The sequence below is a fragment of the Bison bison genome, unplaced genomic scaffold (genome assembly GCF_000754665.1).
Source record: "Bison bison bison isolate TAMUID 2011002044 unplaced genomic scaffold, Bison_UMD1.0 scf7180017864135, whole genome shotgun sequence".
Classification (NCBI taxonomy): Eukaryota; Metazoa; Chordata; class Mammalia; order Artiodactyla; family Bovidae; genus Bison; species Bison bison.
Genome location: NW_011494707.1, coordinates 4,364,948 through 4,376,191, shown reverse-complemented (window position 1 = coordinate 4,376,191; position 11,244 = coordinate 4,364,948). Strand labels below are relative to the sequence as shown.

Below are 11,244 nucleotides of genomic sequence, written 5' to 3'. Positions count from 1 at the left end.
CCATGGAAAAAGCAAGAGAGTTCCAGAAAAACATCTATTTCTGCTTTATTGACTATGCCAAAGCCTTTGACTGTGTGGATCACAATAAACTGTGGAAAATTATGAAAGAGATGGAAATACCAGACCACCTGACCTGCTTTTGAGAAACCTATATGCAGGTCAGGAAGAAACAGTTAGAACTGGACATGGAAAAACAGACTGGTTCCAAATAGGAAAAGGAGTACGTCAAGGCTGTATATTGTCATTCTGCTTATTTAACTTCTATGCAGAGTACATCATGAGAAACACTGGACTGGAAGAAGCACAAGCTGGAATCAAGATTGCCAGGAGAAATGTCAATAACCTCAGATATGCAGATGACACCATTCCTATGGCAGAAAGTGATAGGAACTAAAAAGCCTCTTGATGAAAGTGAAAGAGGAGTGAAAAAGTTGGCTTAAAGCTCAACATTCAGAAAACTAAGATCATGGCATCTGGTCCCATCACTTCATGGGAAATAGATGGGGAATCAGTGGAAACAGTGTCAGACTTTATTTTTCAGGGCTCCAAAATCACTGCAGATGGTGATTGTAGCCAAGAAATTAAAAGACGCTTACTCCTTGGAAGGAAAGTTATGACCAACCTAGATAGCATATTCAAAAGCAGAGACATTACTTTGCCAACAAAGGTCTGCCTAGTCAAGGCTATGGTTTTTCCAGTGGTCGTGTATGGATGTGAGTTGGACTGTGAAGAAAGCTGAGCGCTGAAGAGTTGATGCTTTTGAACTGTGATGTTGGAGAAGACTCTTGAAAGTCCCTTGGACTGCAAGGAGATCCAACCAGTCCATTCTAAAGGATACCAGTCCTGGGTTTTCACTGGAAGGACTGATGCTAAAGCTGAAACTCCAATACTTCAGCCACCTCATGTGAAGAGTTGACTGACTGGAAAAGACTATGATGCTGGGAGGGATTGGGGACAGGAGGAGAAGGGGACGACATAGGATGAGATGGCTGGATGGCATCACCGTTAGATGCACATCAGTTTGGGTGAACTCCGGGAGTTGGTGATGGCCAGGGAGGCCTCTCATGCTGCGATTCAAGGGGTCGCAAAGAGTCGGACACGACTGAGCAACTGAACTGAACTGATTCCAGAAAGGACTTGAAATGAAAAGATAAAACTTAAAGGCACATTTGGGAGCTTAGAATTCTGAATAAGTCATTTTCTCAAAGCAAGCCTAGAGATAAAATATTTTCCAGCTCTGTTTTGGAGTAACTGATGCATGGACTACAGATCAAAATCTAGTGATTTTGATTCTTTTGTGAGTGACTTTGGGGGAAGGATTAAAGGCTTGCTTGCTAAATGTCTAGATTATACAAAGCTGGGGATGATAACTAATGTACAGGACAGAATCATGTTTTTTTTTTTTTCTTTAATTTGGCCTCATTACTCACCATGTTGGATCCTAGTTCCCTGAGTAGGGATCAAACCTGGACCCTTGACAGTGAAAGTAGAGTCCTAACCACTGGACAACCAGGAAATTCCCAAAATCATAGTTTTTTCAAAGGTATAGCTATTCTAAAATGAGATAAGAATATTATTTCAATGGTTTAAGATGTGACATAATATACTTAACATTTTTTCAAGTTATCTAATTTCAAGTCTTAATTCAACCTGAGGTTCTTGGCATATCACAGGATAAATGTGGCCAACTGCACCATGTTACTATTGAAAAGAAGCTTTAGAAACAAAATATCTGACTAGTATGAGCAACTATTTCAAACAATTGGTTCAAGTAGTAGGCAATGATAAATTACAATAATAAATATAAAAGATTCCAGGGGAGGGTACTCAGAATGCTGAGAATGTAGACAATCTTTGGGAGCTACAATTCCAAGAATCTGGAAGAGGTTGCCCTGTGAGGATTAGACAAACAACCCTGAAGGCTGACCCAAGGCACAACCTGCACATGGGTGACTTTACAGTTGAGTTAAATACAATCTCAGGGAGGTAGGGCTAAAATATGGGTTAAAATACAGGAGGAAGAAGCCTAGTCAGTAACAGAGACAGACTGAGTAAACAGACTTAGAGAGAACAGCATGGAACACACAAGAATTCTGATGGACATGAGTTATACTTTTCATTATAAATCACTAAGTCAGCATTCTATTTTATATTTCTGACAGCATGATTTAAATAACATTTCTCATGTACTGACAAAATTGTGTTTTCAGACCAGACTGGTGTAACTTTTCTCTGCTACAGAGCCTTCCTTTGTCAGGGGAAAATATAAGGACAGTAAGGATAGTCAACTGGGAAGATAGAAGCCAGAGGTGAGACTTGATACCTACCTGCTGCTGCTGCTGCTAAGTCGCTTCAGTCATGTCCGACTCTGTGCGACCCAATGGACGGCAGCCCACCAGGCTCCCCTGTCCCTGGGATTCTCCAGGCATGAACACTGGGTTGCCATTTTCTTCAATGCATGAAAGTGAAAAGTGAAAGTGAAGTCGCTCAGTCGTGTCGGACCCTCAGCGACCCCATGGACTGCAGCCTACCAGGCTGCTCTGTCCATGGGATTTTCCAGGCAAGAGTACTGGAGTGGGGTGCCATTGCCTTCTCTGTGATGCCTACCTGCATATGTTTAAAGTTCTTGTAGCAACAGAGGTTTAATTCTCTTGATTGTTAAGGGCAGAGACCAGACTAAAGGATAATGGACAGAAAATATTTATAAAGAGAGAGATTTTATTAGACTAAAAGGAAGAACACACTAACAATTTCACCTTCCAAAAGTAGAACAAGCTATCTCGTTGTTAGGATTCTTTGATCATAAACAGCAGAAAAAATCTGGATAACTGAAGCAAAATAAATAAAATAATTAAAAGATAAGAGGTGGCTGACAGATTTCAAGGAGAATTTGTAGTCCTTAGCCTTAGAAAGGCAATGACTGAGGCAGCTATAGTCACAGAAGGGTAGGAAGTGAGGACTATCTCTTTGGAATACCATCATCATAATAACTCACCCTTTGCTAATTTCTTTCCTAGAATCACTGGGAAAGAAAATCTGATTGGCATATCTTGGGTCAGGTGTCCCTCACTCCTGCTTTCCCCCTTCCCTGGCAAAGGGCAAGGTAGAGAACTTGATTCAAAACCCCATCAAGGAAGGGTTCATGCAATGGAAAGGGACAATTTACTGAAGGAAAATGGAGGACCAGGAAAAAAAAGTCAGAAACATAGCATGTTCTCATCATTGCATAGAAGGAGAGGCCACCTGGTTGTCAAGAATCCTGAAGAAGGGATTTCTGTGCTGGAAGGAAGTTGGAAAAGATAGTTTAGAAGGTCCCTTTCAGTTTTATGTTTATAAAGAGGAACTGATGCGAAGAACTGATTCATTTGAAAAGACCCTATTGCTGGGAAAGAATGAAGGTGGGAGGAGAAGGGGACAACAGAGGATGAGATGGTTGGATGGCATCACTGGTTCAATGGACATGAGTTTGAGTAAACTCTGGGAGTTGATGATGGACAGGGAGGCCTGGCGTGCTGCAGTCCATGCAGTCGCCAAAGAGTTGGACACAACTGAGCGACTGAACTGAACTGAGAGGTGGAACTGATTACTGAGATGCAAGGTCATTAGTAAAGGTCTAAGAAGGAATATTTAGTGGGTCTTGGTTATAAGGGAAGGATGGGATGCAGCTACAAGAAGAAACCACAGAGTAGGTACTGTGGTTCAAGGCTCTAATTGCTGGTATTAGTCACTGAATATCACAGTCACTGAGACATCATGGAAAGGGCATGAACAATGGAAAGACATATAACAAAATCTGGCTTGGGAAATTTAAGCTGGTAATTGTTAGTAGATTGAACTAGAGAAAGGCAAGGCCAAAGGCAAGGAAAGGAGAGAGTGAGAGAAAGAAGTTAAGAATGACTCCACGTTTCAAACCTGGAGATCTCGTAAAAAGGTAGTATAAATGGAAGAAAGGTGATAACTTCTAATTTAGATACATTGAATTTGATGTGATGGATATCAATTAGTATGAGCTTGAAGTTTAGCAAGAGATCTGAAGGCTGAAAACATAGATCAGTGATTCCCCCATATAGAGATCGCACTTGAGGATGTATGAATAGATGACTTTCTATAAGAACGGACTATAATGCAAAAGGGTAATTAAGTCTTTTTGGAAAAAAGCAATCACTAAGAACTAGACACACTAAAAATTGTTTCAGGAACAATGGAACTTGACCTGGCTTTTAAAGGAAGGGAGGAGGGAAGGAATGCTAACAGTGACATATTTATAAGTAGAATCAATGAGCAACTTAAAAACTGGATTGATCAACATGATCCCTGCATTTAAAAACTGGATTGATTGGCATGATCAAAACTCTCTTTAAAAAATTGATTCTTTTCTTCCTGCCACTTATCTACTCTTTGCCACAATTGTGTGTGTGTCTGTGTGTGCTCAGTTTGTGTCTGACTCTGCAACTACATGTCCATGGGATTTTTCAGGCAATAATACTGGACTGGGTTGCCATTTCCTACTCTAGAAGATCCAATTCAGGATCAAACCTGTGTCTTCTGCATTGGCAGGTGGATTCTTTACCAACAGTGCCACCTGGTACAGACAGAGAATGGAAGAAACAGGGTGTGACAGAAGTTAGTAAATGAGGATTGCAGGAGAACTGCTAGCTCTCCAGACCTACTAGTCTGGTTGGGATGCTGAGTGGAGGGCTTAAAGGATGAACAATGCTCTTGAAGACAAAGGAGGTACCAGCCTTAATGGTTAAAAATGGGGACACATAATAGAACTCACCAGTCCTAAAATTCTGAATTTGTCATCTGTGAGACACTGCAAGTCATGAAGAAACAAAAGAAATCGCTGACACTAGTGACCTCTAGTGGAAATAGGCTTCAGGGAAATACAGATACAGATAGGTATGTGTATACACATGCATATACATATTTTCTATTAGATGAAATCAGTAGTATATTCAGCCAATTTATTTCCAGAGGAATGTGACGGAAGGGGTTGCTGAAAATAGCATGCACATCCTACTCAGAAAGTGGAAATGTACCAGAGAAATGCTTTGTTATTTTTTTTGAGTCAGACTAAGTTGATTAATTTTCTGGACACAAAATTGCTGTCAAAGATGTTACCTGAGAAAAGAAGACTGTTTAGGCAATGACTTCACTGGTCCCTGGGGGGACTTGGCATGTTAATGGCAGCCAAAAAGAGAACACGCTGACAGATTTGAGGAGGAAGCTGCACTGGTTGCTGTTATGCCTTTTTAAACATCTTTTCATTATGACATGGAAGAAAGCTGTTATCTCTGAAATATGTACATATTTGCTATTCAGTATTTTATGGCTCAAGTCCAGTCTCTTTCCTTTGCCTGGCACATGTTTGTGCCAAGTGTTGGGAAAAGCTGTTAAGCTGAAAGGATGGGAGGGGACACTAGGTGGTCTTAGCCTTTGAAATGGGACCAATCTCTAAACACAACCAAGAAGGTCAACATCAAGCCACCTTGGGCATTCTGCATCCAGTCTCTTTGAAACATGCTTTCAGGATACATAATCCTGACATTGAGGAGAAGTGAAAGAATGGGCGGGTTGATGGAGATTTTAAATTTGTCTGATCACAACTGGGGTCTAATAATGGGTGAGTTGAATTAAATGGGGGGAGTATAGAAAAAAGAGCAAGGAGAAGGTTTAAAAAAATGGAGGTTATATGAAAGTAAACAGAATCAGCATTATTAAGCCCTGGGCAACTGTCACTTCTGGCAGTAGAGTGATGGTTATCCTTGTCTCCTGTTGCCTACATGGCAGGAGGTGTCATCTTGCCTTCTTTCATTATTCAGCTCCCACCCAACACCCTGCATTGTTTACTGATGCTCTTGTGCAGCTTTGTGGGTCTGCTTTTCCTCAGATTTGCTCCCTCTCATCTCTGTGTCATCTCAAGGATACAGAAACAACCTTTAGACAATCCTTTTTTTTTTTCCTTTGAAAATTCCACTCTGGCCTGCAATTTCCAGAGTTCTGGTCTCCATGGATGGACAAAAGGTAGTCTGACTGCCCCCTCCCCCTCAAGTCAAAGACTTCCCTGATGTTATTTCTTAGATGCCAACTAAACCACAGGGCAGAGTTAAGAGAGACCAACCTGAGTGGTCCTTACTCTTTCCTCTACAAAGATCTTTTCCCCCAGAATATATACAATCATTTAGCTCCAGAATAGATTGTTTCAGGGATATAGTCTATAAGCTAGTTGACTTACTGAAGATGAGCTAATGATTTTGATTTGCTCCAAAGCTTCTGTCAGGCTGTCTTCAATCTCAGAGTCCTCTAAGGAGAAGAGGTCTCCGGCTCGCGAAAGGTCTTTTTGTCCCAAGACCAGTCTGAAGAGTTGATGCATGCTGAGAGGTTTGATGATCAGTGGACTGCCTGCAGGCCCAGGGCCATGCATCTCAGTCAGCAGAGGTTAGTGAGACCAAAACATGTGGCAGGCCATAGATTTCATATACCTTGAAAGGTCATTCTTCTCCAGACTTTGAGGGGGTTTTTTTGACACTCTCTGCAAGAGAAACAAATGACACAAAACAGCCATTAGCTGAATGTCATGAGCTCAGAATGTGAACTTGGTGCCCAGAAGAGAGAGAGGAAAAGAAAAAAACATTTGGAAATGTGCATGGAACAACAGATTTTGGCTTGATGACCTTCAAAAGAACTCTTTTCTTATTTTGTCTCAAAAAGCCATGTCAAAGATGATTCTATTTTTCCAGAATTTAATTTGATCCTTTAAGAGCAGCTTTTTAAGAACCTACTTTTCTCCTTTCTATATCCTTTTCCTTCTCTTCCTGCCACAAGGAAACAAGTGGACCAGCAACAAATATGCCCAATACTTGCCAGATTTCCTCAAATAGATTCTGATGGAAACCAAACAGAAAAGGGCAATGAAAGGAACAGAGAACACAGGAAACACCTTTTAGACCCAATACCTGTTTCCTGGATGTGGAAACTGATGCCTAACTTAACTTTATTGGCTGGGCTTCAGTGCTATATTGATAACAGAAACTTCCTGAACTTCAACCCAGAAGGTGATCTCAATCCTCAGTTCTTATGTACTCTCTAAACGAATGGCAGTGAAATAAAGAATTCTGCCTGGGAGTGTGACACGAGATAAATCTCTATAGAACATGAGCATGAACTTGAACACAGAGCTTGAAGGTGAGAATATTGCAATGAAGGCTGAAAAGGAAGGGTCTGGGGATCTGGCAACCCTCCCTCTGTCCCCACAGTTGAAATAATAAAGTCCCACTGTAGTCTCTACTCAGTTAACAGCCCACAGAGATTAAGGTAATGGTACCAAATAAATAACTGATTATTCTCATCAGCTTCCTTCTGGGCTTCATAAAACCACAGATCATTTGCACTAGCGGAGACCTGAGCAATCATTTCAGAGCCAGGGAAGTTTAAGACTTCTTCAAGACCCCTGGTAGCTGTGGCAGTACTGTTCTGATCTCAGGTCAGTGGGCTCTCCTGCACTTTACATGAGAATGGAGCCACCTCATACATACAGGTAACTTAAAAATGCCACCACGTGTTCAGAGAGTGAGAGCTGAGAGTGATTTATGTAACATAAGCAGCAGGCAGTTCTGCCCAGCATTTCAGGCTGAATGTGGTCCCCAGAACAAGCGTGAAAAGGAGTGTCTGCTGCTCCCTTGGGTGTCTCAGACCTTCCCCTGAGCTATCACTGAGACAGCATTTCTTGGTGCTGAATGCAGTTTTCAAGTTTAAAGATACATACCTTCCATATCTCTAAATGCAAGCCAAATCCTTCATCGGGCACTTAACAAAGAAACTATCAGTAGTATTCCAAATGGTGCAACTCATAGGCCACTGAAGAGATTTCAAGGATAGTATTGTGTACATGCAAATTTTGCACTATCTACCAGCTTCAGAAAAATTTAGGAAGTATTGTTGTTGTTTAGCTGCTAAGTTGTGTCTGACTCTTTTGCAACCCCATGGACTGTAACCCACCAGGCTTCGCTGTCCATGGGATTTCCCAGGCAAGAATACTGGAATGGGTTGCTCTTCCCTTCTCCATAGAAAGTATAGAGTGTCACTTTTCTAAAATGAGGCCCAATATTTAGATATATTTGTCTATATGCCAGGCCCTCGATACTTTGTAAACACTAATTCATTTAATCCTCATAACAATGCTATGAGGATATGTCATTCCTATTTTATAGATGAGGTATGTATGCATGTATATAAAAGTCGCTCAGTCGTGTCTGACTCTTTGTGACCCCATGGACTATACAGTCCATGGAATTCTCCAGACCAGAATATTGGAGTGGGTAGCCTTTCCCTTCTCTAAGGAATCTTCCCAACCCAGGGATCAAACCCAGGTCTCCAGCATTGTAGGCAGATTCTTTACCAGCTGAACCACAAGGGAAGCCCATAGATGAGGAACTCAAGGCATTAAATAACTTGTCCAAGATACAGAGCTAGGAGACTGGAGAGTTGGGATTTGGACCCAGACTCCAGAGCTAGGCTTCCAGTTTATAACCACCCTGGACTGATGATGACACGTAAGGCTCCATGTGAGGCAACTCTTAGGAATAGAGAGCATTGTTAACATTTAAGGATAAAGATATGGGTAGAGTCATAAAGCAAGAAAATGAATTCCTCTTCCCTCCTACACTGACCCTGCATCCTTGTCCATATATACCCTGGGATTTAGGGCAATCAAAGAGCAGAAATGTAATAAGGAAGAGGGGCTTCGAGGATGAGAAAAGAACAAGAGCAGTGGGAAGATTTCAGGGGCTGGGGTGAGCAGAGAATGAGGCTCCTACAAAGTATTTTGTGCTGGGCTGTGCTAAGTCGCTTTGGTCATGTCTCATTCTTTGCGACTGTATGGACCGTAGCCCACCACGCTCTTCTGATCACAGGATTCTCCAGGCAAGGGTACTGGAGTGGGTTGCGATGCTCTCCTCCAGGGGTTCTTCCTGACCCAGGGATCAAACCAGTGTCTCTCACATCACCTACGTTGGTGGGTGGGTTCTTTACCTCTAACACCACCTGGGAAGCCCACAAAGTCCTTTGCACCCTGGTAAATGTGAAAGGGTGAATTGCAGTATCTACAAGAAAAATTAAGGTGATGTTTTCCTGGATTTGCCCCTGCTCTCCCTATCCCCCAGCCTCAGACATGTGCAATGACAGTGTCTCCGTGAAATAATATTCAGGAAAGTAAGACACTGGATGGAAATTACTTCATCTTGACCAGTCAGCTCGTTGGTCAATATCAGGCACTTCCAGCAGCAGATTCAGCTGCCCCAGACATAGCAGAGCTGAAGCTCTGAGAAGAAGCAGAAATACGTGCTGGAGAACCACAGGGTTCATCTGGGTTCCTTCTTTTTTTTTCACACCTGCAGTGACACCTGGTGTGGAGCCCCACACTCATGCTTCCAATTGTGTGTCTGCCATGTCCAACATCATTGTTCAACACACAGCTGTACATGAAGACATTCACACATCCAGGGGTGAGGGAGTGAGAGAGGAGACTTGTACCAAACATTCTACATTATAAGGATGACCGAGAAAAAAGTCCCCTAAGACTACAAAGGAAGTTTGGGGAAGTATAAGAGAGAGCGATATCTCCTAGGGGAAAATAATAAGGAAATGGCTATGTGCAGGAAATGGTGTTCAGCCAAAACTTTTAGGAGAGGTGTCCTTCAATGCATGTGTGCCCAGTGCACACTGGGTCACCTACTTGTGTGGGGACCCAGACTGAAGTTCTAGCTCAGCTACTCAGTAGTTGTTGGGCCTTGGCTTCATGCTCTACCTTTCCCAAGCCTCAGTTTTCTCATCTGCAAAATGGGTCCAAGGCACACCGAATCTATCTTATCTTTTTAAAGATCAAAACAGACAACACACAAAAAAGCACCTTGTAAAATAATGACACCACCAGCTGGTGTTCAGCGGGTGTTTACCATGAGTCAGGCACTACTCTAAGAACTTCCCAAATAATGAGTCACTGAATTCTCAGGACAATTCCATGTGACGAGAAACTGATGTTCAGAGATGAAAACAAGCAGTCCAGGGGGATCTGCTGAGTAAGTTGCAGAGCCAGGATTGAAAGCAGTTGATCTCCCAGGACAAAGCCCTCTCAGGACTGAGTACAGGTGCATACATGACTGTATATGATAATTACTGAGCTGCCTCCCTTCCCATCCATCCTCATCTAAAGAGTGGCCTGCATCCAGTCTGCCCTTTCCTGGACAAGAATCAACAAGGCATGTTATTTATCTTTCAGCAGCTCTGGTCAGTGTTTTGTTCAGGTGTGTAGCTTTTCTAACTGCTCTCTTTGCAACATCCCAGAGGGTTAGAGCCAAATCAAAATTTACCTCATCTTCTGGGAAACTTCCTACTCTTCTGAATGTCATAGTCCTGTGACCTCTCTGTATGTGGATGTATGCACCTGCCGTACACACACAGAAGCATGTGTATATACACACACTAGGACACTTCCTCTGTACCAAGTTCTTTGCTGGACACTTTCTTCTCAGATCTTCCATCAACCTTGCAGGTAGATACTATTACCAAAGAGGAAACAGGACTGGTGAGGTTAAATATCATGCCCCAGGTGACAGAGCCAAGATTCACATTCAAGTAGGTCAGGCTCCAAATCTGGTACTTTCTGTATTACAAAAACTGGCTTACAAAATTCCTTTTTATCCCCGGCTTTGGCTCTCCTAAATTCTTTCCCTAATCTTTAATAAGAGACCCTAATCTGAAACCCGAGTTCTCATTATTCGGTCTACATTTCTTAAGCGGGTGTTGGCTGACAAATGGGGTTTCTGTATGGAGAAATAGAACCCCGCAAAGAGAAATGTTTCTGCACCATGGGGGACACATTTCCGGGGATCCCAGCTGTCCCCCGCAACGCGCTTTACCTGCGTACTACTCCTCAAAGGGGCCCTTGCGGGTACTCAGCGATCTATTTTGAGGCTGGGTGGGCATCGGAGTCCGAGGGCACCGCAAGTGGAATCCACTCAGCTCAGTGAACCTGAAGTTGTTCATTGTGGCGCCGGGTGGAAGAATTCTAGGAATGCAGCCCGATATGCCACCGGCAGCTCCGGAGTGGTCAGGTGACAGGCTGCGCCTCACCCAGTGGAGAGTTACCTCTGAGTCAAAGGCTCTGTTTCCTGGGGTGAAACAAACTGCTCCGGTAAAGCCGAGTTGTTTTTAACAGCGAAAACAAAACTGCCTCTGTTCATG

At 42.8% G+C, this 11,244-nt stretch overlaps 1 protein-coding gene across 5 annotated transcripts in view; it reads right to left on the bottom strand.

Annotated features, from left to right (window-relative positions):
- The window catches only part of VEPH1 (ventricular zone expressed PH domain-containing 1), a 276,656-nt gene that overhangs the window by 260,825 nt on the left and 4,587 nt on the right, over window positions 1–11,244 (bottom strand). For 4 of the 5 annotated variants that reach the window (XM_010839863.1, XM_010839866.1, XM_010839867.1 and 1 more), the window contains exon 2: window positions 6,239–6,535. In XM_010839863.1, the coding sequence (XP_010838165.1) occupies window positions 6,239–6,427 (189 nt within the window). In that variant the 5' untranslated portion in view covers window positions 6,428–6,535. Of the gene's footprint in view, window positions 1–6,238; window positions 6,536–10,919; window positions 11,067–11,244 lie in introns of those variants that run through there. The other variant, XM_010839865.1, reaches the window with a different exon arrangement.